The sequence below is a fragment of the Engystomops pustulosus genome, chromosome 2, assembly GCF_040894005.1.
Source record: "Engystomops pustulosus chromosome 2, aEngPut4.maternal, whole genome shotgun sequence".
Classification (NCBI taxonomy): Eukaryota; Metazoa; Chordata; class Amphibia; order Anura; family Leptodactylidae; genus Engystomops; species Engystomops pustulosus.
Window position 1 is genome coordinate 172,507,099 of NC_092412.1, and position 26,248 is coordinate 172,533,346.

Genomic DNA, 26,248 nt, shown 5'->3' on the forward strand with positions numbered 1-26,248 from the left:
AAGCCTGGATTTCTCTGAATTTTCATTCTCCACCAGGTGAAAGAAGCTCAACCTGAATAATGTATGCATTATCCTCCTCATTGTCCTCCTTCTCCTCCTCTTTGTACACTAAAGCATAGGAAACTGGCTATTTTTTGCCAGGGCCAACTGGCTCTAGCTATAGTACTCTATGTATTTAATTTTTTTTGGAGGACCACCTACCTGCTCCTCTGGTTTGAAAACTTTTTTGGACTGCCACATACAGGCACACAATTAATTAAATTTTTCTGGAGGACCACCTACCTGCTCCTCTGGTTTGAAAACTTTTTTGGACTGCCACATACAGGCACTATCCAAATTAAATTGTCTCCATAGCAGCCTCCACATGTCGTCTCTTTAGCTGGCTCCACACGTTGTCTCCATTGCTACCTCCACACGTCATCGCCATAGCTGCCTCCAAAAGTCGTCCATATAGCTGCCTCCATACATGGTCTCCTTATCAAACGAACTGTGTCAGGCAGAATTTTGGGTTGTTTTCATGGATTCCACATCAAACTTGTTAACTTTGTCGCAACCCTGCTGTGTAATCCACAAAATATACTGGCAAATTTTTATCATTTACCGATATTATTTCAGCGCTTCTTGCGCATCTGTTTACATTCCCCTCACCCGCCATATCCTAAACTTATAAGAACGCTACTACACTTGATCTTATACAAAAGGTTCTTAGAAGTGCTGTTTGGAGAGTAGCCTAGAGACAGGGGCTTGGATTGGCGAAAGCTCGCCTGGCAGCGGAGCGCCAGCTCCATCTCAAGATCCAACTAACATAGTTTTAACTGCAGTACCTTTAATCTACTACTAGTTCACTGCCTCCATACATCGTCCCCTTATCAAACGAGCTGTGTCAGGCAGAATTTTCAGGTGTTTCACCAGATACATAGTGGAACTCGGCCCATCTGTCGCCGCCATGCTGGAGACCTGAAGTTGCAATCATAGCAGCGCAATATGGATGCCCCATACTGTCGCTCTTAATCATGGAACCATTTCCGTAAAAACAATTAAAAATAGAACCACTATGCTATTCCATTATTCCTAGGTGAAATATTCAAACGACCCGGCCTGCTTTGAAAATTATAATTTTTTCAAAGTAAACGCTTCTGGCCCCCAGGCCCATTTTGGGTGGGGAGGAGCCGAGAGACAGGGGCTTGTACAGGCGAAATCTCGCCTGGCAGTGGACCACCAGCTCCATCCCAAGATTAGGCAGCCTCAGAGGCATCCATGCATGCTGCAATTGCTGTTTCCTGTCCATTTTGCCTCCACGATCCTCCACAGCGTCCACCAATGTCTCATTTCAACTCTCTATACCCCAGACGCTGGAGCACGAGAGGATATGCAGCATATCATCCCCTTATCAAACGAGCTGTGTCAGGCAGAATTTTCAGGTGTTTCACCAGATAGTGGAACTTGGCCCATCTGTCGCCGCCATGCTGGAGACCTGAAGTTGCAATCATAGCAGCGCAATATGAATGCCCCATACTGTCGCTCTTAATCATGGAAGTCGTCTCCATGGCTGCCTCCTTATGTCATCCCCTTATCAAAAGAGCTGTGTCAGGCTCATTTTTCGGATGTTTCACCAGATACGTTATGGAACTTGGTCACTATGTCGCCACCATGCTGTGTTATCGACTAAATATACCGTCAACCTTTTGTTCTCATAGGAAATCATTTCACCTCCTTTGGTGAAACCTGAGTCCATTTAGGGTATGTCGCCATGAGACTCTCTAGCCTGCCACTGCTGACGCTGCCTCTGCATGCCGTCCCCTATAGTGTCAGGGTCAATTATTGCATGTTTTAGATGCTATCTAGCCTCATTCGGTCACTCTGTCATGGCCATGCTGTTGCCCATAATTTTTGCATAATGGTGCGATTAAGCAGCCTCAGAGGCATCCATGCATGCTGCCCCTGCTGTTTCCTGTCCATTTCCGTGGTTTTTCCATCCTTTTCTGAGGTTCCCAGGTGTTTGGCCAAGCTTCCCTGTGCAGAGCCTTGGTACCCTTGAAAAATGCTCGAGTCTCCCATTGACTTCAATGGGGCTCGTTATTCGAGACGAGCACTCGAGCATCGGGAAAAGTTCGTCTCGAATAACGAGTACCCGAGCATTTTAGTGCTCGCTCATCTCTAATTTCAAACTTGGAAAATGAAGAATTTTTACAAACTTTTGCCAAGTTTTCACTTTTTTTCAGAACGAAACGCAAAACTTATCACTTAAATTTTACAACTTACATGAAGTACAATGTGTCACGAGAAAACATTCTCAAAATCACCTGGATATGTTAAAGCGTTCCGAAGTTATGTCCCATTATCGTGAGACATGTCAGATTTGAAAAATCGAGTCTGGTCATTGAACTGAAATCTAGTGTTGGTGATAAGAGGTTAAAACTATGAACTAGCACATGTGGAATTATATACTTAACAAAACAGTGTGAAACAACTGAAAATATGTCTTATATTCTTGGTTCTTCAAAGTAGCTACTAGAGATGAGCGAACATACTCGTCCGAGCTTGATGCTCGTTCGAGCATTAGCGTATTCGAAACTGCTCGTTGCTCGGACGAATACTTCGCCCGCTCGAGAAAATGGCATCTCCCGCCGTTTTGCTTTTTGGCGGCCAGAAACCGAGCCAATCACAAGCCAAGAGACTCTGCACTCCACCCAGCATGACGTGGTACCCTTACACGTCGATAGCAGTGGTTGGCTGGCCAGATCAGGTGACCCTGGAATAGACTAGCCCCTGCCTGCGCTGCTCGGATCATTCTGTGTCTGGATGCCGCTAGGGAGAGAGCTGCTGCTGGTCAGGGAAAGCGTTAGGGTGTTCTATTAGAATAGTGTTAGGCAGGAGTGATTCTACAAGAACCCAACAGCCCTTCTTAGGGCTACAATAACGTTATACTTTTTTTTTTTTTTATTTGCTTGTGGCTGGGCTTGCTGGCACTAGTAGTGCAGCTAGTACCATATTGTGAGGAATTTGCAGGGGGACTTGCTACCGTTGTGTTTAGCTCTTAGTGACACACATATCCACCTCAAACACCGAAGTGGGACAATTTATTAGGGGTTTGAGTAGAATTAGGCAGAGTCTGCTGATTTTTTTTTTTTAGCTGTATTTCATTTTATAGCTCAAACTCTACTTGCAAAGCAGTGTGCTCTCATTGTAGGCTACAAAATAGCCATAGGAGAACCCCAACGGCTTACTTAGGCCTACAATAGCGTTATATTTTCCTTTTTTTTGTTTGCTTGTGGCTGGGCTTGCTGGCACTAGTAGTGCAGCTAGTACCATACTGTGAGGAATTTGCTGGGAGACCTGCGACCGTTGTGTAAAGCTCTTAGTGACACGCATATCCACCTCAAACACCGAAGTGGGACAATTTATTAGGGGTTTGAGTAGAATTAGGCAGAGTTTGCTGATTTTTTTTTTTTTTTAGCTGTATTTTATTTTATAGCTCAAACTCATCTTGCAAAGCAGTGTGCTCTCATTGTAGGCTACAAAATAGCCATAGGAGAACCCCAACAGCTTACTTAGGCCTACAATAGCGTTATATTTTCCTTTTTTTTGTTTGCTTGTGGCTGGGCTTGCTGGCACTAGTAGTGCAGCTAGTACCATACTGTGAGGAATTTGCTGGGAGACCTGCGACCGTTGTGTTTAGCTCTTAGTGACACGCATATCCACCTCAAACACCGAAGTGGGACAATTTATTAGGGGTTTGAGTAGAATTAGGCAGAGTCTGCTGATTTTTTTTTTTTTTTTACCTTTATTTCATTTTATAGCTCAAACTCATCTTGCAAAGCACAAAATCCAGTTGTGTGCTGTCAGTGTAGGTTAGAAACTAGCCATAGCAATAGGATAGCATCGTTTTGTTAAAAAAAATAAAAAAATAAAAAAAATAAACACAAAATTTTTTTTTCCAAGTTTACACTTTAATTTGGAAAATGTTTAACCCGAGGGCTAGGGGTAGAGGACGAGGGCGTGGACGTGGGCGTCCAACTACTGCAGGGGTCAGAGGCCGTGGTCCTGGGCGGGGTGAGACACCACCTGCTGATGGGGGAGCAGGGGAACGCCGCAGAGGTACACTCCCTAGGTTCATCATGTCTCAAGTTACTGGGACTCGTGGTAGAGCACTGTTGAGGCCAGAACAGTGCGAAGAGGTGATGTTGTGGATTGCGGACAATGCTTCTAGCCATTTGTCCACCAGTCAGTCTTCCACACAGTCCACCCATGTCACTGAAATCGGCACTCCTCCACCTCAGCCTCCTTCCCCCCAGTGTGCCCCCTCCCACCAAAATTTGGCATTTGAACCGGCATACTCTGAGGAACTGTTTTCTGGACCCTTCCCACAGTCACAAAACACTTGTCCTGCTGCTGCTGAGCTATTTTCCGATGCCCAGGTTTTCCACCAGTCGCAGTCTGTGGGTGATGATGACATTATTCACGTAGTGGAAGAAGTGTGTATAGAGGTGTCGGACGATGAGGAGACACGGTTGTCAGACAGTGGTGAAGTTGTTGTCAGGGCAGGAAGTCCGAGGCGGGAGCAGACTGAGGGATCGGAGGATGATGAGGTGACAGACCCAAGCTGGGTTGATAGGCCGGGTGAACACAGTGCTTCTGAGACGGAGGCGAGTCCTATAGCAGAACAGGTTGTAAGAGGCAGTGGTGGGGCCAGACGGAGAGGCAGGGCCAGAGCTGGTGCATCAGCGCCAAATGTTGCCCGTAGTCAAGCTCCCGTGGCGAGGGCTAGATTTTCAGAAGTCTGGAGGTTCTTTAAAGAAACACCGGATGACCGACGGACTGTGGTGTGCAACCTTTGCCAAACCAGGATCAGCAGGGGTTCCACCACTACTAGCTTAACTACCACCAGTATGCGCAGGCATCTGAATGCTAAACACCCCACTCAATGGCACCAGCCCGTTCACTTCCGGCCGGGCACACCACTGCTCCTTCCCCTGTGTCATCTGCTAGTCAGCCCCCTGCCCAGGACCACGGCCCAAACACCTCCCATGCGAAAACCCCATCTTCGCCTCCACGATCCTCCACAGCATCCACCAGCGTTCAGCTCTCCATACCCCAGATGCTGGAGCGCAAAAGGAGGTATAGCGCAACCCACCCACACGCCCAAGCCCTCAACGTCCACATCTCCAAGTTGCTTAGCCTGGAGATGCTGCCCTATAGGCTGGTAGAAACCGAGGCCTTTCGAAACCTCATGGCGGCGGCCGCCCCTCGGTATTCGGTCCCCAGCCGCCACTACTTTTCCCGATGTGCCGTCCCAGCCCTGCACAAGCACGTGTCGGAGAACATCCTCCGTGCCCTGACCAACGCCGTTTCTGACAAGGTCCACCTGACCACGGACACGTGGACGAGTGCTGCCGGGCAGGGCCACTATATATCGCTGACGGCACATTGGGTTAACTTGGTGGAGGCTGGGACCGAGTCTGACCCTGGGGCTGCTCATATACTGCCGACGCCGAGGATTGCGGGGCCTACCTCGGTCCAGGTCTCAAAGGCCTACTATGCCTCCTCCTCCTCCCACCCCTCCTCCACCTCCTCCTCTGAATTACCATCCGTAGGCATGGCGCCATCAGTCGGTAGCTCTAGGCACAGCAGCAGTGCCATCGCTAAGCGACAGCAGGCGGTGCTCAAACTGCTGAGCCTAGGCGATAAAAGGCACACCGCCCAAGAGTTATTACAGGGCATCACGGCGCAGACTGATCTGTAACTGGCACCGCTGAACCTGAAGCCAGGCATGGTTGTGTGTGACAACGGCCGTAACCTGGTGGCAGCTCTGCAAATCGGCAGACTGACACATGTGCCATGCCTGGCCCATGTGTTAAATCTCATAGTTCAGCGTTTCCTCAAGACATACCCCAATCTGTCTGATTTGCTCACGAAGGTGCGTCGCATCTGTGCGCATTTCAGGAAGTCCAGCACAGATGCTGCCACTCTCAGGGCAGCGCAGCGCCGCCTCCAACTGCCCGCTCACCGACTGTTGTGCGACGTGCCCACGAGGTGGAATTCAACACTAACCATGTTATCCAGAGTTTACCAGCAGCGCAGAGCGATTGTAGACTGCCAGATGTCAACTTCCACCAGAACTGGTAGTCAGGTCAGTCGGCTTCCTCAAGTCTACAATGAGGAGTGGACGTGGATGTCTGATATCTGTCAGGTGCTGAGTAACTTTGAGGAGTCAACACAGATGGTCAGTGGCGATGCCGCCATCATCAGCCTCACCATCCCGCTGCTTGGCCTGTTGAAAAACTCTCTGGTCAGCATGAAGTCGGAAGCTTTGCGCTCGTCACAAGAGATGGGGGAAGTAGATTCCCTTGTTGATAGCCAAAGCACCCTTAGGTCTGTTTCTCAGCGCATATCGGAGGAGGTGGAGGAGGATGAGGAGGAAGAGGAGGAGAATGTTGGCGAGACAGAAGAGGGGACCATTGTTCAGTCCTTCACTGTTCAGCGTGTATGGAGGTGTTGGAGGAGGAGGAAATGGACAGTCAGGCCAGTGAGGGGAGTGAATTCTTGCGCGTTGGGACTCTGGCGCATATGGCAGATTTCATGCTAAGCTGCCTATCCCGTGACCCTCGCGTTCAAAGAATTTATTCCAGCACCGATTACTGGGTATTCACTCTCCTGGACCCACGGTACAAGCAAAATCTTTCCACTCTCATCCCTGGAGAGGAAAGGAGTGTGAGAATGCATGAATACCAGCAGGCCCTGGTGCACAAGCTGAAACAGTATTTCCCTTCTGACAGCGCTAGCGGCAGAGGGCGTACTTCTGCGGGACAAGTAGCGAGGGAGAGTAGGCGACCAGGCAGCTTGTCCAGCACTGGCAGGGGTACGCTTTACAAGGCCTTTGCCAGTTTTATGTCACCCCAGCAAGACACTGTCACCTGTCCCCAGTCTCGGCAGAGTAGGGCTGATCTTTACAGAAAGATGGTGAGGGAGTATGTAGCTGACCATAGCATCGTCCTAAATGATCACACAGCTCCCTACAACTACTGGGTTTCAAAGCTGGACATGTGGCACGAACTGGCGCTGTACGCCTTGGAGGTTCTTGCCTGCCCTGCCGCTAGCGTGTTGTCCGATCGGGTTTTCAGTGCAGCTGGTGGCATCATCACCGATAAGCGTACACGCCTGTCGACTGACAGCGCTGACAGGCTGACGCTTATCAAGATGAATAAAGCCTGGATTTCTCCGCATTTCCATTCTCCACCAGGTGAAAGAAGCTCAACCTGAATAATGTATGCACTCCTCCTCCTCATTGTCCTCCTTCTCCTCCTCTTTGTACACTAAAGCAGAGGAAACTGGCTATTTTTTGCCAGGGCCAACTGGCTCTGGCTATAGTACTCTATGTATTTAATTTTTCTGGAGGGCCAACTACCTGCTCCTCTGGTTTGAAAACTTTTTTGGACTGCCACATACAGGCACACAATTTATTTAATCTTTTTGGAGGACCAGCTACCTGCTCCTCTGGTTTGAAAACTTTTTTGGACTGCCACATACAGGCACTCAATTTATTTAATCTTTTTGGAGGACCAGCTACCTGCTCCTCTGGTTTGAAAACTTTTTTGGACTGCCACATACAGGCACTATCCAAATTAAATTGTCTCCATAGCAGCCTCCACACGTCGTCTCCATTGCTACCTCCACACGTCATCGCCATAGCTGCCTCCAAAAGTAGTCCATATAGCTGCCTCCATACATGGTCCCCTTATCAAACGAGCTGTGTTAGGCAGAATTTTGGATTGTTTTCATGGCTTCCATGTTAACTTTGTCGCCACCCTGCTGTGTAATCCACAAAATATACTGGCAAACTTTTATCATTTACCAATATTATTTCAGCGCTTCTTGCGCATCTGTTTACATTCCCCTCACCCGCCTTATAAGAAACTTATAAGAATGCTACTACACTTGATATTATACAAAAGGTTCTTAGAAGTGCTGTTTGGGGAGTAGCCTAGAGACAGGGGCTTGGATTGGCGAAAGCTCGCCTGGCAGCGGAGCGCCAGCTCCATCCCAAGATCCAACTAACATAGTTTTAACTGCAGCACCTTTAATCTACTACTAGTTCACTGCCTCCATACATGGTCCCCTTATCAAACGAGCTGTGTCAGGGAGAATTTTGGGTTGTTTTCATGGCTTCCTCATCAAACTTGTTAACTTTGTCGCCACCCTGCTGTGTAATCCACAAAATATACTGGCAAACTTTTATCATTTACCGATATTATTTGAGCGCTTCTTGCTCACCTCCTTTGGTTCCTCTCTGCCACCCATTGGTTTTAAGCCTGAGTCCATTTGGGGTATGTTGCCAAGACACTCTCTAGCCTGCCGCTGCTACCGCTGCCTCTGCATAGTCCCCTATAGTGTCAGGGTCAATTATTGGATGTTTCAGATGCTATCTAGCCTCATTCGGTCACTTTGTCATTGCCATGCTGTTGCCCATACTTTTGGCATAATGGTGCGATTAAGCAGCCTCAGAGGCATCCATGCATGCTGCCCCTGCTGTTTCCTGTCCATTTCCGTGGTGTTTCCATCCTTTTCTGAGGTTCCCAGGTGCTTGGCCAAGCTTCCCTGTGCAGATCCTTGGTCCCCTTGAAAAATGCTTGAGTCTCCCATTGACTTCAATGGGGCTCGTTATTCGAGACGAGCACTCGAGCATCGGGAAAAGTTCGTCTCGAATAACGAGTACCCGAGCATTTTAGTGCTCGCTCATCTCTAGTAGCTACCTTTTGTTTTGTTTACTGCTTTGCGAACTCTTCGCATTCTCATGATGAGCTTCAAGAGGTAGTCACCAGAAATGGTCTTCCAACAGTCTTGAAGGAGTTCCCATAGAGGCGTAGCACTTGTGTCATGGCCGTACCCGCGATCCTCAGTACAGATTGCGGGTACACCCGTGCCCTCCTGTGTGGCGCATTGTCCCCGTTCCCCCAGTTCAATCTTACCCCTCCAGGTTCTGGGCTGTGGTCCTGTCCAGGCTGAGAGCACTTGCTTCTAGGGCACGCACGCGCCGGTTCTTCATGCCTTGAAGGGCCAGTGTCCTTCTAATTGACACTGGCTTATCCGGGTCGCTCTTATAATCCGGAACCTCCTTTCACTCTCTGCCAAATCTTCAAGTCATTATTCCAGCGTTTCCAGGATTCCTCTGTGTGTCTGTACTCCAGGGTTCTTCAATGTTCCTGGGTTTCCTGTATCCCTGTGGCGTTCCTGTATCCCTGTGGCGGTCCTCCATTCCTGTGGCGGTCCTTCATTCCTGTGGTGGTCCTGCATTCCTGTGATGGTCCTGCATTCCAGTGGTCTTCCTGAGGTCCTGCCATCCTAAGGGTTGTTCTTGTGTCCAGCTCTGGTGGTCCATCCATGTGGTTCCTGTGCCATCCTGTGGTTCCTACTCAGGTGATCTATTCCTCTGCTATCCTGTGGTTCCTGTTTCCTGCTTCCCTATCTTGGCTGCCACTGCGGGCCTAGTCGCACCCGTGGCACCCCGCCGCAGCAAGACCATCCCGCTTTGCGGGGGCTCTGGCAAAGACCAGGGGGCACTTAGACTCCAGTCCCGGGTTGCGGCTAGTACCATCATCCCCCAAGGTGGTCCAAAGGGTCCACAGACTTCCAATAGAGACTTTTCCATACACTTGTCCCCACAAGTGTGACAGCTTGTTGGGCCTTTGCCTTCACTCTGTGGTCCAGTTCACCCCAAACCATCTCAATTGGGTTCAGGTCTGGTTACTGTGGAGGCCAGGTCATCTGGCGTCGCACCCCATCACTCTCCTTCTTGGTCAAATAGCCCTTACACAGCCTGGATGTGTGTTTGGGGTCATTGTCCTGTTGAAAAATAAATGATGGTCCAACTAAACGCAAACCAGATAGATTATAGTGGCACAGTGTGACACATTAGTGTAACACAGCAAGATGCTGTGGTAACCATGCTGGTTCAGTATACCTTCAACTTTGAATAAATTTTTTCAAAATTTTACTTCTATATTATTTAAATTATTGTGAAGCACAGAGGGGGTAGAAAAGGTCTATATACGCCTTAATAAATTCCTTCAGGGTTGTAGTTTCCAAAATGGGGTCACTTGATGGGGTTTTTAACTGTTACCATTCCCCAGAGTCTTTGTAAATGAATGATGGTGGCCTAAAACTGTTTCAGGAAAATAACCAAATGGTGCTCACTCTGTTCTGTGCCCTGCTATGTGCCCCAAAAGCAGTTTACACCCAAACAGGCTGAAGGACAACTATCTCTAACAAGTGTCAAGGAGAAGCTGGAAAACAAGCCAGCAGTTTACATAAAATGGCTGAATCATGACATGGCTGACAGTGGTCATCATAACCCCCGGCTAAGATTTAATTGGCGTCCGCTTATTTTGATGGCGTCTGAGAAAAATGTATCTCTCTCAAGCCGAAAGGGTTAACAAACTTACTAAATAAGCCCCAATGTGTCATGAAAAAAACTAAATCTCAAAATAACATAGATAAGTTAATGTGTTCTGAAGTTATTATCAAACAAAATGATACATGTCAGGTCTGAAAAATAGGCTTGTGTCCTGAAGGCCATTTTAGACTGTGTCCTTAAAGTGTTAAAAAGGGATTTTAGGGACAAGTTAAAGACATGCTGCCTGCACGTGACCAGCCAGATCTTGTTGCAGTGAGCACAGCGGATTTGTGTGGCAATAACCTTTTAAAGAGCATTCAGAAAAGCGAGAGTGCGAGCTTTGTGGTGAGTGCACATTGATCCTAAGTGTGTGAGTGTCCAAAGTGGGATTTAGGATTAGGGGACTTAAGTTTGAGGGAATTTAGCAGGTAACTGCTGTATTTTGTTTTACTTTGACTGTAAATTCTTCTTTTCTTCCATATTTCTCTTGTAATTCCCATTAGAATAATGGACTCCAGCCGTTCGAGGGGGGAATACTGCTGTATGGGATATGTGAAAATTTCTCATCTGGAAGCCCAGATTCTGGATCTAAATGAGCAAGTTTCAAGGCTGCGGGCAATTGACAATATGGAGCGAAGGCTGCTACTCCTGGAGCACAAACTCTCTGGGGAGGATGGGTATGGGGATGGAAGTATGGAGGTGCAGAATGAGGGGGAAGCTAGTTGGGTAACATGTAGAAGGCGGGGTAGAGGGAGTTGCAGGGATTCTAGTCCTGATCTGGTGCACCCCAATAAGTTTGCCAGGCTGGTGGATGAGGGGGATATCAGCTCTGGGGTAGCAATGCTGCAGCAAGACGTGGCCTCTAGCAACCAGGGGACTGTCTTCTCCAGTAAGAAGGGTAATGGGAGCAAAGGCAAGGTCAGACAAGTGCTGGTAGTGGGAGATTCGATTATTAGGGGAACAGTTAGGACAATCTGGTACAAAGACCGTGCATACAGTGTGTTGTTTGCCGGGTGCTCGGGTTTGGCATGTTGCGGATTGGGTTGACAAATTACTTGGAGGGGCTAGTGAGGAACCAGCGGTCATGGTCCACATTGGCACTAATGACAAAGTAAGAGGTAGGTGGAAGGTCCTTAAAATGATTTCAGGAATTTAGGCCATAAGCTCAGGGCAAGGACCTCAAAAGTAGTTTTCTCCAAAATACTACCTGTACCACATGCCACACCAGAAAGGCAGAGGGAGATCAGGGAGCTAAATAAGTGGCTCAAAAGTTGGTGTAGGAAGGAGGACTTTGGTTTCAAGGAGAACTGGGCTGACTTTTCTGTCGGCTAAAGGCTCTACAGTAGGGATGGGCTGCACCTCAATCGGGAGGGTGCAGCTGTTTTTGGGGGAAAAATGTCTAGAAGGTTAGAGGAGTGTTTAAACTAGAGACCTGGGGGGAGGGCAACTATACTTGTGCAGGGCAAATAGACAGTGTAGATAGAGAGCTGGGAAGAGTCATAGTCCATGGGGGAGGAAGGGGGGCTGGATTAAGGTCGGGGAATAAGAACAAAAGGAATAGGGATAGGGAAACCCATATAAAGTGTATGTACACAAATGCCAGAAGCCTCACAAACAAAATGGGGGAACGGGAACTCTTAATGTTGGAGCGCAAATATGATATAGTGGGTATCAGCAAAACATGGTTGGACAGAAGCTATGACTGGGCTGTTACTATAGATGGTTATAGTCTTTTTAGAAATGATCATATAAATAAAAAGAGGGAGGGGTTTGTTTATATTTGAATTCTTGCCTCAAGCCTGTCCTGTGAGATGACATCAGTGACGCAAATGCAAATGCGGAGTCCCTATGGGTGGAGATAAGGGGAGGGAAAAAGAATAATAAAATATTACTAGGGGTTTGTTATAAGGCTCCAAATATAATGGAGGCAGCAGAGGAAATGTTGATTAGTGAAATGGATGGGGCTTCAAAGGAAAGCAATAAGCTAGAAAGATAAGACGTTTAAGGTGCTAAAACGTGAAGGTAGCAATGAGGCATTACAGGATTATAGAGAGAAAAATAAATCCAGTAAAAAGCAGATAAAGGCCACAAAAATAGAGCCTGAGAGAAATATTCCCAGGGAGAGCAAAAATAATCCCAAATTATTTTTCAAGTATATAACTGATAAGAAACTAAAAACGGAGAGTGTGGGCCCTCTTATGAATAACATGGGGGTCATGGTGGAAGGAGATGAGGAAAGAGCCAATCTACTTAATGTCGCTTTCTCGACTGTCTTTACCCAGGAAAATCCCCTGGTGGAAGACACAATGAAGAATAATGTAAATTCTCTTTGCAGTGTCAACAGTTTAACCCAGGAAGAGGTACGGCCCCCCCTAACAACCACTAAGATAAATCATCGGGGCCAGATGGCATACACCCCCGGGTTCTGCATGTACCGTGATAGACAAACCGTTCTATTTAATATTTGAAGATTCACTGAGGACAGGTTATGTTCCACAGGACTGGCGTATAGCAAATGTGGTACCAATATACAAAAAAAGATCAAAAAGCGATCCCGGAAACTACAGACCTGTGAGTCTGACTTCTGGGGAAAATATTTGAGGGGTTTGTTAGAGATGCTATCCTGGAGTATCTCACTGTGCATAACCTTATAACCCAGCGTCAGCATGGGTTTATGAGAGATGGGTCCTGTCAGACTAATCTGATTGGTTTCTACGAGGAGGTAAGTTCCAGACCGGACCTGGGGGACGCTGTGGAAGTTGTAGATGTGGACTTTTCAAAGGCATTTGACACTGTGCCGCCTAATAGGTTGGTATATAAAATGAGACTGCTGGGACTAGGGAAAAATCTGTGTATTTGGGTAAGTAATTGGCTTAGTGATAGAAAACAGAGGGTCGTCATTAATGGCACATTCTCAGATTGGGTTGACTTTATCAGTGGAGTGCCACATGGGTCAGTATTGGGGCCACTTCTTTTTAATATTTTTCTTAATGACCTTGTAGTGAGTTTACACGTCATATTCTGTGAGCCGCCAGCGCTCACTGAGCTGTCACCGCTGGTCGGAGTAGGTCTGAAAATAAGACCTAGTGGCCGTCATTGCAGCAGCTCCGTACACACCATACATTAGTATATGGAAATCTTTTAGATGCTACAGAAGGTAGTGGCATAGGGAAGAATTCATGGAATTAAATCACTAACTGTTGTGCTGCTTAATATAAGACACTGGGGGTCATTTACTAAGGACCCGAATTGCTATTTTTCGTCGGGTTTACCGAGTATTACAGATTTGCGCCATTTTTCCCTGAATTGCCCTGGGATTTTGGCGCATGCGATCGGATTGTGGCGCATCGGCACCGGCATGAATGCAACGGAAATCGGGGGCGTGGCCGGATTCGGAAAAACCACAGAATAAAAAAAAAGTGTCGCTTGACACGCGCTTAAATGCACCCAGGATAGGATGGTGAACTCCGGGCGCACTACCTTAGTGAACCGCTGGAAGACCTGAATCCTCGACAGAAAACGCGCTGCTGGATCGCGACAGGACCGGGTAAGTAAATGTGCCCCACTGTCTTCTTTTCGGGGAAACAGGGTAGTAGTTATATTCTTGTACATAGGGGCAATTTCTATTGTAAAAACCAACAAAATACAATTAAACAAAATATTAAAGCAAAAATTTCCATTCTTCTGTAAATACAATAATTATTCGAACAAAAAAACTTAAAATAAATGTAACTTATAAAGTCCATAGATGCTGGAAAAAAAAATTCAAATCAATTCAGAACCCTTACACACCAGAAATAGGTCTCCACAGTTTCCAATTTCCCTGATTTTTCCTGATTTCTAATGATTTTATCCACCTTAGTTCTGACATGACTTGGGTCACTATGCTCATGTGTTGGAATGCCTCACTGTGCAGGGACACCCGGGTTCTGGCATGCCAGTGGTAGTATTTGATCACACTTATTATCAGGTACATGTTTCCAGGATCTATACTACCATCAGGAGAGGGGACGCCATATATTATATCTGCGTATTGAAGGGATTGCAGCCTTGTGATGTTCAAGCTATTATCTACTTCCCTCCATAATTCCCGCCCTCCCTGACACTCACTGATGAAATGCTCCATAGTCTCCTCCTGTGGACACCCCAGAGGACATTTACTATATGCCACACTGATGAATTTCAGGTTTCCTCTTACAAATAACTTTCCTTGTAATGATAACCAAGCGATGTCATGCATGTCGTTTTCCATTGAGGAACCATAGGCTTTTCTGTACGATGGTCGTTGTACAGTCTCTGAGCTTTACATATCCGGTGGTAGATGTCTCTCCTGATGGTATTCGCTATATATGATTTTTCCAGCTTCCACATCCTGAAACACTTAAGACCATACTCTATATACTGAGGGAGGAAGCCAGGAGTAAACCGACCCCTCTTAAGACTGCCTCCTTGCACCCAAGACTCTGCAAAAGGCAATATCCAGTCCCTGACACTACTTACCCACAGGAGACCGTTATTTGAGACCAGGCTTCCAAAATTAACTTTTAGAAACAGAGTCAAAGAAAACACTAGGATTTAACATATCCAGTCCACCCTCTCTCCGTGCGTGTAGGTTATCCCTCTTTTTATTGGGTTCAACCTGTTCCCCCATAAAGGTTGAAAGAACAGGCTAAAGAGCCTGGTAGAGAAAGATTCTGGCAAAGGAAAGACAACAGAGATGTACCAGAAGACAGGGACCAGGTAAGTCTTCAACATAGCAACCCTTTCTCTATAGGTCAGCCTCCAGTTCTTCCATTGCTGAACCTTTGTATTTTCGGTTTCCAACTCCTCCTCCCAATTTAATTGGGCATTCTCTTCCCTTCCAAATTTGACCCCAAGAATTTTTATTTGGGTGGAGGCCTTGGAAAACTGCGGTGGATCAAAGTCAGGAGCAGTATCCAATGTCCAGAAAGCTTGACTCTTCTCAAGGTTGACCAGAGACCCAGAGGCCTCCGAGTAGCTTCTGATGGCTGAGGACAGCATCTCCACCTCACAAGGCTCAGATATCACCATAGTCAAATCATCCACGTACCTTCAAAGGCAAGCAATGGGGGACCGGCACCCCCCAAAAATCACACAGCTGCAGTGACTGAAGAAATATATCTATGCCAAAGACATACAGCAGTGGACTCACTGCAGTGTCACTCTGCCAACTATTGATCAGAGGAAAGCTTTTCGCCTCTCTATACAAAGTTCTGAGCCAATCTATAAATTGTCCCCGAATACCGTACTTTGACAAAGTTGCCCATAGATAATCGTGATCAACCCTGTCAAAGGCTTTAGCCTGGTCCAGACCTACAACATATCTCCCACACCTCTGGACTTTACATCTCTCATACATCTCTCTTATGGAGATGACTGCTCCAGAGATGTTCCGCCCTTTTACTGTACCATACTGAGAGCCTGCCAACAGTGCCGGGGACACACAGACTAATCTAGAAAAGAGGATTTTTGCCAGAACTTTCCTATAAACATTCAAGAGGGCAATCGGTCTCCAGTTCTTGATGTCACTAGGCTACTTATCTTTGGAGGGAGGACACTCTCATGGATGGAGGCATCAGGTGATTTTCTAGACAATTGGTAAACACATCCACAAGGATTGGAGCCAAGAGGTCTCTGAAGTTCTTATAGAATTCAGCCGTTATCCCATCTGGACCTGGTGCCTTCTTCAGATGTAACTTATTGATCTTTAACCTCCTCCTCTGTTATTCCTGCTGTCAACGGAGAGAAATCCAAATCTTTAGTGTCAGGTCCTGGAGTTGAATCCAAGAATTGAGCCATTTTGTCTTTATCCAAAACCTTCTTCTGAAATAACTCGGCATAGTACGATCTCACCAACCCCAGGATACCCTCCTGAGATTCTTGCAAAACACCCTGGGAGTCAGTGAGACCTGTTATTGATTTCTTAGCTACACGTTCTCTGCAGTTCTCATAGGGATCGGTGGCCCCTAAGGTCCCCTAGTCCCGTTTCAGAACCAGGGACGTGTACTGACTGTACCGATAAAGCTTTATCTCAGATTTCAGTCGGTCTATCTTTTGTTTTTCATCCCCACCCTCCGAATAGAGTGATTCCTATTCTTTGCACAGCTTGAGATACTGGCTATACTTACTCTTACCCTTTTTTATTGACAGTCTCTTTAAGAGGAACCGGATCTCCTCCTTGACATCCTCCCACCAGATATATGATTATAGAAATACACTCTTTCCAATTCACCCTGTATAAGAGAGTGGACTTGCTCCTGGACAGAAACTTCTTCTAATAGGGTAGAATTTATTCTCCACAAGCCTCTTCCTATATCTGACTGCTCTGTATTACAGAAGTATCGGGCCATGTGATCCGAGTATAGGACAGACTTCTCACTTCTATCCCTAATTACCTCCGTGGGACTCACCAGTGCCAAGTCTATTCTACTATACCACCCAGCACAGGAGTAGGTAAATTTGGGTGTCCTACCACCCTGCACAAAGACATCAGATAAACCTGACTGTGTGATATCATTTAAGACCTTAGAGTCCCTTGCAAGAGGTCTACCGGTGGGTCTGTCACTCAATGTCTTAGCGGCGTTAAAGTTGCCCGCCATGATGACTGGGAGAGATGTAAATAAAAAGGGCTTCATGTCATTAAATAGATTGACTATGTCAGTCATTATCTGTGGACCATATATGTTGATAAGCCGGAGCCTCCTACCTCGGACAGTAACCTCCAGCACCAAACATCTTCCAATTGACACCTCGGTTAGTCTATGGATGGTGACATTGTGGGTATTAAACAGTATGGAGACCCCTGGTCCACAGACAATGACCAGATGGACGGCCCATTCTCTCTCTGCTTCTTTTAACAAACCAAAACTATTGAAATGAGTCTCCTGTAGGAAAAAGACATCGGCATCAAGATAATGTAGATGTTCATACACCACATGTCTTGTCCTTCTTGCCCTAATGCTGTTGACACTGCTAGATATTATTTTCAGAATAAAGTTTGCCATTAGAGCTATAACAAAAAGCAGTGAGAGCATCCCCATCATCATAAAACTGGATCAGATCCCTCCTCTTGACCACTCGTCTCCATATTTGATTTAGACTCTAGCCCTACCATACGGGGTCTCCATTTTGAGGGGGGGTCACCATCGGTGTCCTCATCATATTCTGCCACCATCCTCTGCAGTTCCTTCTCTAGTTCCTCCTCTGCGTCTGACTCTGAGAGGACACTGAATCTATTCACTGTTATGGTCATGTCTGTTCCACTGTCCATTCTGGTCTTAGATGACTTTCGAACTGTGGTCCACTCACCCTCAGGCTTACGGGTGGACTTATCTTTTTTCCTCCTCTTGTTAGCAGATGTTGCGGCTGGAGAGGGAATCAGCACTGAGGGTGGTGAAACCTGCTCGACAACCCCCATATTCCCCTCTGTGGTTTTGGCCTGAGGCTGGTCTAGTGTTAGTATGTCATCACTTGACTCTTGGGCCTGCTGAGGTTGTGAGGCAGCCTGATCTGACCCTAATAACGAGGCCTCCTCCTCCCCCAGGTCATCTGCCACTGCCAATAGGTCTTCATTAGGGAAGGTCTTACAGATGTTGTGCCAGGCATTAGGACAATCCCTGTCCTAATCTCACTGCACAAGTTACATCTGATGTTCTGACCCACTTGACCAATGTCCCCACACAGGCTACACTTGACCAGAGTGCAGTTACTGGCGATGTGACCGACTCTACCGCATTTGAAGCATCTACGGGGCTGACCTGGATAGAAGCACACTCCCTTCTCCCGACTAATGAAGAAGTTGGGCAGATGCTGGGTTATGTTGTTGTATTGTTGTAACTTCACCAGTACCTTCCACCCTCCTGTCCAGATACCATCATCATTCCGGGTCTTATTGAGCTCTGACATGAGGTCACAGTGTCTCTTAAGCCAGATGACGATATCCTGCTGGGGAATAGACTCATTCCAGAAGATTCACGATAACGATCTGACCACAAACCGCTTGTCAGGTAGGTCCTCCTTGGCCCCTCTGTGCCTAAATCTCACTACATTCCTCCTCTTAAATGCCTGACCAATGTAATGTGAGCCGGACGAAAAAGATGGTGCACCACGGCTCCAGGAGTTGCTAGAAGAAGACTGGTGAGTACCCTGCTGTGTCTGGGGGCGCTGTGGGAGCTGCTGGGCTCCTGCACTCTGAGGGCCTGCTACCTCAGCAACTAGAGGGAGGAAGTCCTGATCATCACACTGTACTACCCCCTCCCCACTCTGAACCAACATCCCACCCAGACTGCCCTTCCCCTGTTGGAACATTATCACACACAATGGTATCAACATTAGTAACAGGAGCAGACGCAGATGCATCAGCAATATCACCAACATTGGGAGCCGCAGTATCACAGACAATAGGGGTAGCAGTATCACAGACAATAGGGGCATAGGTAATAGGCACTGATGTCTCATCAATGTCAGTACAATCAGTCACAGCAGAGTCCTGATTATATTGCTCAGATGCCACAGTGTTACCTTCAGGATCATGTCCACAGTCCTCCTGCAGTGAGCCGTCATTTGGGACTTGTGGTGCTTGTTCTCCACCGTTACCATCAGGCAGATATCGATGTTCCAAGCTGAATGCTGGAACGTGTGGTGTTTGCTCTGCTCTAGTAACATCAGAGGGATGGCTGTGATCCTTTTGCAGGTTGCTGGGACTTCTGGTGCCTCTCCTGTGGGTGGTTGCTGATTTGTGGCTTCATCTTTGAGATCCCCTTGCTGGTATGGGAAAGTCACATGTTCAAGTATAGGTTTCCCCTGGGTCCGCTGGACACCATCAGCACAGGTTGTAGGATTAGATGCTCCTCCATGATGTCTCTGGGCCTTGAAGCGCTCCTGGTTCTTATAGGTCTCTGCTAGGGGACCCATTTGCTCCAGGACAGCTCCAGTCTGGGTGACATTGTCAGCGAGCTGCTTGGCCAGGGTAGTGAACTTCTTATCTAACATCTCATGTCTCTCAGGTTTGCTGCCTTGAGCTTGTAGACACATTCAATGTTTTTTGTAGCAGCAGTTTTTGTTCCTTCAGGTTTCCCAGTCTCTTTACCAGTGCTGGGATCTGATCAGCCAGGAGGACCAAAGGTGCACGCTCAGCCGCTGTACAGGGAGGTGCTGCAGGTTGCTTACAGGTGGTAGGTAATGGCACTCTGCTGGGTCCTGGCTTTTGTGCCACTCTTGGGTTCTGGCGCGGTGCGACTTTTACTGCTGGGGGATGACACTGTCCAGTAACAGCACTTGTTGCAGCTTGAGGCCTCCCTGCTAGTTTTGTCTCGGCCTCCACAGACTTTGCAAAATTTTTGCTGCCTCCACTCCCATACCTTGTGCGCTCAGACCGGATCAGCACAGGCTGTTGCAGGTTCTCCAGCAAGGTCTGCTTCTCCAGAGATGTTCTCCTCTGCCTGGATAATGGATGTGTACATGGCACACCTGAGGCCTGGGCTGAAGCCTTCCTCGGGTCCTCTGTTCTGGATGACCCAACATTGTGTTCCCACTTACTGGTTTCTGCTGTACATTCAAACTGGTAGGAGACTTCATAAATCTGGAACTTACTACTGCTTCTTTCTTCACCACATCTACATTCTTTACTTGACTACTTCTGGCTGGACTGGAGCCGCTGACATGACTTACTTTATTGGAGACTTTAGGATTTTCATCCATTAGTTTGAGTGTCTGGGAGTTATTTCCCAGAGAAGGCGTTGGAGCCTGGGCCTTGCATGAGGAACTTCCCCACCCAGGGTGGCCCCGCCCTGGGCTAGCTCTAGACATAAGGAGACTCAGGAGCACTCACCACACACAACACCTCAGCAAGTGCGCAGGTTTATAGTAGTTATATTCTTGTACATAGGGAGCAGTATTATAGTAGTTATATTCTTGCACATAGGGGGCAGTATTGTTTTTTTTAAATCAAACTTATTTTTATTGATTTTATAGCATAAACACATACAAACAAAACCTTTACATTACATTCAGTCATAGGGCAGCATGAGTAAAATCAGCCAAGCATGGCCTACATTATTCCACAAATCTGAATTACAACAGACCCAAGAAATATCTTCCAAAGCGTGGATCATTAAACTAACAAAATGCAGTAACAAACAGAATATCCAACCCCCACAGTCAGCTCCCAAGGGTAGGACATATGCGCCCAAGAATGTTACTCCTTCTAAGTTTACCATAGCAGCAAGTTATCTAACTTGTCTATGAGGCTAGAGAAAGAGGGTATTGCGTACTCATCCTTATTTGTAGTAGCCGTTGCGAAGGCAGACCTGGCGTATTCATCCATTTCCCCCAAATTTTTTCGAATTCAGCTATGGAGTTTCTTTTCAAGTAAGAGCCATATACCATGGTGAGCACATTATTAACCCTACTTTTATAGTCCCTCACAGATGGAGGTTGTGGCCTAATCCAGTGTGCAGCTATCAATTTTCTTACTTGATATAGGGACCTCTGAATCCCCAATGCTCTATTAAGGGCTCTATTAAGGGCTCCACAAGGCCCTAGTGTTATTGGACTTGCACGGTTTTGAGTGTCATATGCATGTCGCAACTGGAGGTATTGGTAGAATCATGCCTGTGGTAGTTGATGGGTGTTACTCAAGTCCTTAAATGTTTTACACATACCATTAGAGCATAGATCCTCTATAGTAATGACACCTTTATTTTCCCATGGTGAAAAACCTTCTAAGCTGAAAATTTCGGGTAAAGCAGGGTTTCTCCATATAGGGCTAAAGGGGGTATATTTGGGGACTCCCAGAAAAGCTTTCACCTTGGTCCATATCTTCTCCATTAATACCAGTTCTTACTTAACTGACCACTTCCAAAGCTGGCTTCTAGGGTGTGTGCTGGGGTGGGGAACCCGGTCCAAGACATAATCAGTCTGCCAGCTGAATTAACTCCCTCCTTCCTACCCCTATGCTGAATCTGCGAGGCCAAAAAGTATAACCATGGACTAGGAATAGCAAGCCCACCATCTGTTTTACTCCGCTGAAGCGTATCTAAGCTAATTCGCGCCTGCTGTCCCTTCCAAATCAATTTGCGAAACAGCCCTTGAATTTTGTGGAAATATGGCTGCGCTATCCAGACCGGAGAATTGTGTAGGATATAGAAAAGCTGCGGCATTAGGACCATTTTAACTAAATTGCCTCTGCCTATTGGGGAGAGAGGTAATTTACACCACATCTAAATATTAGTCAAAAAATGTAGTAAGCGGTTCCAAGTTGTCCTATATATAATCCTTTGGTTGCTTAGTTACCATTACCCCTAAGTATTTGATCTTAGATTCCACCTGTAGAGAACCCAGAGTATGAGGGTCCCCCGGGATAGGATCAAGAGGAAGTAGGACTGATTTGTTCCAGTTAATACTGAATCCTGAATATGATCCAAAAGTATTAATTATATCTATTGCTCCTGTGTGGGACCTATCTGTGTCGCCAAGATATATCAACAGGTCGTTAGCATAAAGGGAGACACGTTCCTCCCTATTTCCACCTGCAAATCCCTGCAATTCTGTGGTGTTTCTAAGTAGGGCCGCTAAAGGTTCTATTGTGAGCGCGAACAAAAACGGAGAGAGCGGACAGCCCTGTCGCATCCCTCTCTCCAGTTCAAAGGCATTGGAAACCAGCCCATTAACTTTAATTCTTGCTTTTGGACCCTTGTATAACAACTGGACATTTCTAATAAAATTAGGGCTGAAGCCCATTCTACTCAGAACTAAGTAAGGAAAAACTTGGCACTCCTTGTTTTTGGTATATTTTATTCTTCATTCCAGTGTTTAATGAGGAAAAGCAATCCAATAACAGTTTGTGCAACGTTTCGGTCTTAATTCAGACCTTCATCAGCCACGGATTGCTAGGTATATGGGAAACTAGGATGAGGTGCAGTGCTGTGACTGCTGCAGCGCAAGGGGTTGTGTGAAGAGCGGGCACTCCCACTGAAGTAAAGAGCGCTCTTTACTTCAGAGTCAATAGGTTTTCCCAGGTTTTTGTGGTAAAATTAGAGGCCTCGACTTATACTCGAGTATATACGGGTATCTTTTTCCGAACTTTTTTTTTTTTCAGAGTTTACCATGCGAGTCCAGTAACAATTCTGTTTTATTATAAAGATTGTTATGGATGCGGCAATACCAAATATGTGGGTTTTTTGTGTTTTTTATACTTTATTAAGTGTTTTTATGGAAAAGTGACATTTTAGGGACTTATATTTTTATTTATATTTTATTTATTATAATTTTTTTTTTTAGTGTTTTTAACTTTTTTTTACTTCTTCAAACTTGAACTTGAACTAGTCATGCTCTGCTGGATCAAATCCAGTACACTGCTCTTAAATAATTTTTCATTATAGTGCAGTGTAAACTGTCTGAGACGCATGCGCAGACAGTTTACAGTCAGACCCGGAAGGGGTCTGATTGCCGGGAAGATCGGCAGCCCCGGACCCTTACACACTGCAGTCATGCTTAACCGCGGCGTGTAAGGGGTTAACATCCGCAAACTGAGTCTGCACCGACTGGGGGTGTTATCGAATGGTGTCAGCTGTGATAGACAGCTGACAGCCACTGCTTTTAGTGCCGGCTCCGTTTGTGAGCCGGTGCCAGAAGCAGGACGTTATAGCACGTCTATGTGCGCCTAGAGGTTGATGGGGAGCTGTGATTGGTTGCCATGGGCAACTAAGAATATTCTGACATTTAGACAGCTTGATAAAGCTGCCCCTATATGTTTTCATTGTGTCTGTTTATTGAAGAGTTAATGTAGCTCAAATAAATATTATCTTCTTAAACTTACAGGTCCAAAGAAGTTACACAATCCTGTCCTACTGGTCGTGCTACCACAATCCGCCTACGCTGTAATCCACAAAAATCTGGTGTAGGCACTTTGTCAGTACCAAGGTAGGTTATTCTTTATAGTGTCACAGAAGAGTAAAATAATGTAAAACTAATTTAAACCAAATCTACCATCAAAATCAAGCATAATAAACCTGGGGCACTTGCTCCAGGCACCTTGACTGTGGAAATCTTACTATATTTGTTATCCATGGCCTCCTACCCTATAAAATCAACCCCTTTTATTGTAGGCGTCTCATGCTGTGCCCCTTCCAGCACTCCCCCTCATAGTGTGATCCCACCAGGTCCCTCTCATTTTGAGGACCTCAAAGCAGCTTGCCCCTGGTATTGTGCTCCCTCCATTAGTGCCCTTTCAATTTGTTTGTGCTCAAATAACTCCCACACATATTATGCACCAGTCATATTGTAGCAGTCTCATACTGTGCCCTTAGCAGCACTCCCCCTCACACAGGGCTGGCTCCAGGTTTAAGATGGACCCTGGGCGTCAGAGCCTAGCGGGCCCCTCTGCTCCTTCCATCCTGAATTTGGTAGCAGAGAAATTAGTGCCTATCACTTCCCCCTCACATTGTGATACCAGCTCTGTGTCTAGGTTCGTGTAGCATGTGAATTTCACTTGCTGTACTGTGCAGGCAGCCACACTGCCCCCCCTACGGACACACTGACTACCCCCCTTCCACCTGCGGACACACTGACCACCCCCCCTTCCACCTGCGGACACACTGACCCCCTCATCCCCCTGCGGACACACTGAACCCCCCCTCAGGACACACTGAAACCCCCCCTCTGACACTATGACCCCCCCTGCTGACACACTGACCCCCTCCCTCCCCCCTCTCCCTACAGGCACACAAGTAAGAAATCAATAAAAATGCCCATAAGCCCCATAACATATAAAGCGACATATAATGCAAAAAAAAATCAAAATCATAACACAAACCCCACAAATATGGTATCACCGCATCCGTAACAACCCGTAGAATAACAGTAAATAATTATTGAACCCGCACAGCAAAAAAACTGTTCTAAACCCTCCAAAAATAATTATTTTTACCTCTTTAATCCCACAAAAAATGCAATGAAAAGGAATCAAAACAACATATCTACTCCAAAATGACCCTGTTGCGAAGTACAACATGTCTCACAAAAAATCAAGCCATCAACCAGCTCCGTAGCCAAAAAACTAACAATGTTATGCCACTTGGAAGACGGCAATGCAAAAATTATAGATTTTTCCCACATTAGGGTTTTGTTTGACAAATTTAGTAAAACGTAAGAAAATATATTCATGTATGGCATCCCCGTAATCGTATCAGCCCATAGAATAAAGATAACATGATTATTAGGCTTTACGGTGAACACCAAAAAAAAGTAAAAAATCCAGTACAGAATTGATGCTTTTCTACTCCTGCCCTCAAAAATAATAAAGTTCCTAAATTTTCAACAATAGGGGATACCAACCCCAAAATGGTAACACTGGAAAAAGCATCCCATCTCGCAAAAAAATGCCATCACATGGCCCCAATAACACAAAAGCTAAAATTTTATAGCCTACAAAAGGGGCCAATGAGGAAACTAAAATCCTGGCAGATGCAGATGCATCCTCCTGCGCCTCACTGTCACGGCCACAACAAGTCACGGCCACATGTGGGGTTCTCTGTACTAGGGAGAAATTGTAGTACAAATTTTATGGTGGGTTTTCTCTTTTTACCTTTTGGAAATGTGTAAATTTTAGGGCTAAATGAACGTATAACAGACAAAATTTGACCATTCTAAATTTCACCTCCATTTTTATTCAATTACTATGAAGATCTCAAGGGGTTAACAATCTTCCTAAAAAGTGGTTTCTGATAGTTTGAGTTGTGCAGATTTGAAAATGGGTTGATTATATAGGGGTTTTTGATGCAAAATTTGTAAATTTCGGAAAAGCGATATTCGATTTGTAAGCTGCGTCCAGACATTTCAAAAATTATGAAAATGTAAACTTAGACATATGGGAAATGTTATTCGTCAATTTATTTGGGTGGTAAATCTATCTGCCTGAAAAAGCAATGATTTAGAATTTCGAAAATGGCAAATTTTTTAAAAAATTCATAATTTTTTTTTTGTAAATAAACGCAAAACTCAGCCAAAATTTACCACTAAAATGAAGTACAACATGTGGGGAAAAAACAATCTCAGAATCATTTTGATAAGTAACAGTGTTTGAAAGTTATAACCATATAAAGCAGTGCAAGTCAGAATACAAAAAATGGGGCTGAGCCTTAAGCTATAAAATGGCTGCGTCCTTAAGGGGTTAAAGGGCAAAGTCCTGCTTCTGTTTATATTAGTCCTTATCGACGCCCAAGTCCCCAATCTCTCTGGCATTAGTAAGACAACACTGGTATTCCTTGACTAAGTCCAGGGAAAAAGAGTCTGAGAATTGGGAGCCGGAAAGTCCAGGACCATATCAGCCAGCAGGTGTTCACTTCTCGCCAACATAAGATGAAAAGGAGTTTATCTGGTATAGCAATGAGTTGTATTGTTGTAAAGATAGACCAACTCAGCCAGTAGTAGAGGACAATTAGCAGCAGTCCTGGCCTGGCCATGGAGGCGAACGGACGCAGGACACACTAACTCCATCTCTTCCCTAGGCTCCTACTAGCTATAAGTCGACCCAGCACCCAAAATTGCACCCACACATGGGTCCTAGGAAAATGAGGATTACCAAGCCACCAGCAGTCCCCACAATCCGGGTCTCCCAAAAGATATCGGCTGCTACCTACAGCCCCGGCCCACAACAGTGCAGGAGACCTCAGCAATGGCGGCTCCAGGATCGAGACGCAGATCCCCGCACCAGGCTCCACACTAGCCTTCAGACCCTCCGGATATACCTCCAGTCGTTGGTGGATCATCCTCACATGTGGCGCCAACAGTCTCCCCAGCTATCATGGCCGTGGCGCATGAGGCTCCCGCAACACCACA

General features: G+C 46.2%; 1 protein-coding gene across 5 annotated transcripts in view; it reads left to right on the forward strand.

The window, feature by feature from the left end:
* ELAPOR1 (endosome-lysosome associated apoptosis and autophagy regulator 1) overlaps window positions 1-26,248 on the forward strand; it is a 627,159-nt gene that overhangs the window by 476,502 nt on the left and 124,409 nt on the right. For all 5 annotated transcript variants that reach the window (XR_011853280.1, XM_072137292.1, XM_072137294.1 and 2 more), the window contains one exon: window positions 23,231-23,332. Coding sequence is in view for 4 of the 5 variants with exons in the window: in XM_072137292.1 (XP_071993393.1) it covers window positions 23,231-23,332 (102 nt within the window). In the remaining variant the exon portion in view is untranslated. The remainder of the gene's footprint in view (window positions 1-23,230; window positions 23,333-26,248) is intronic.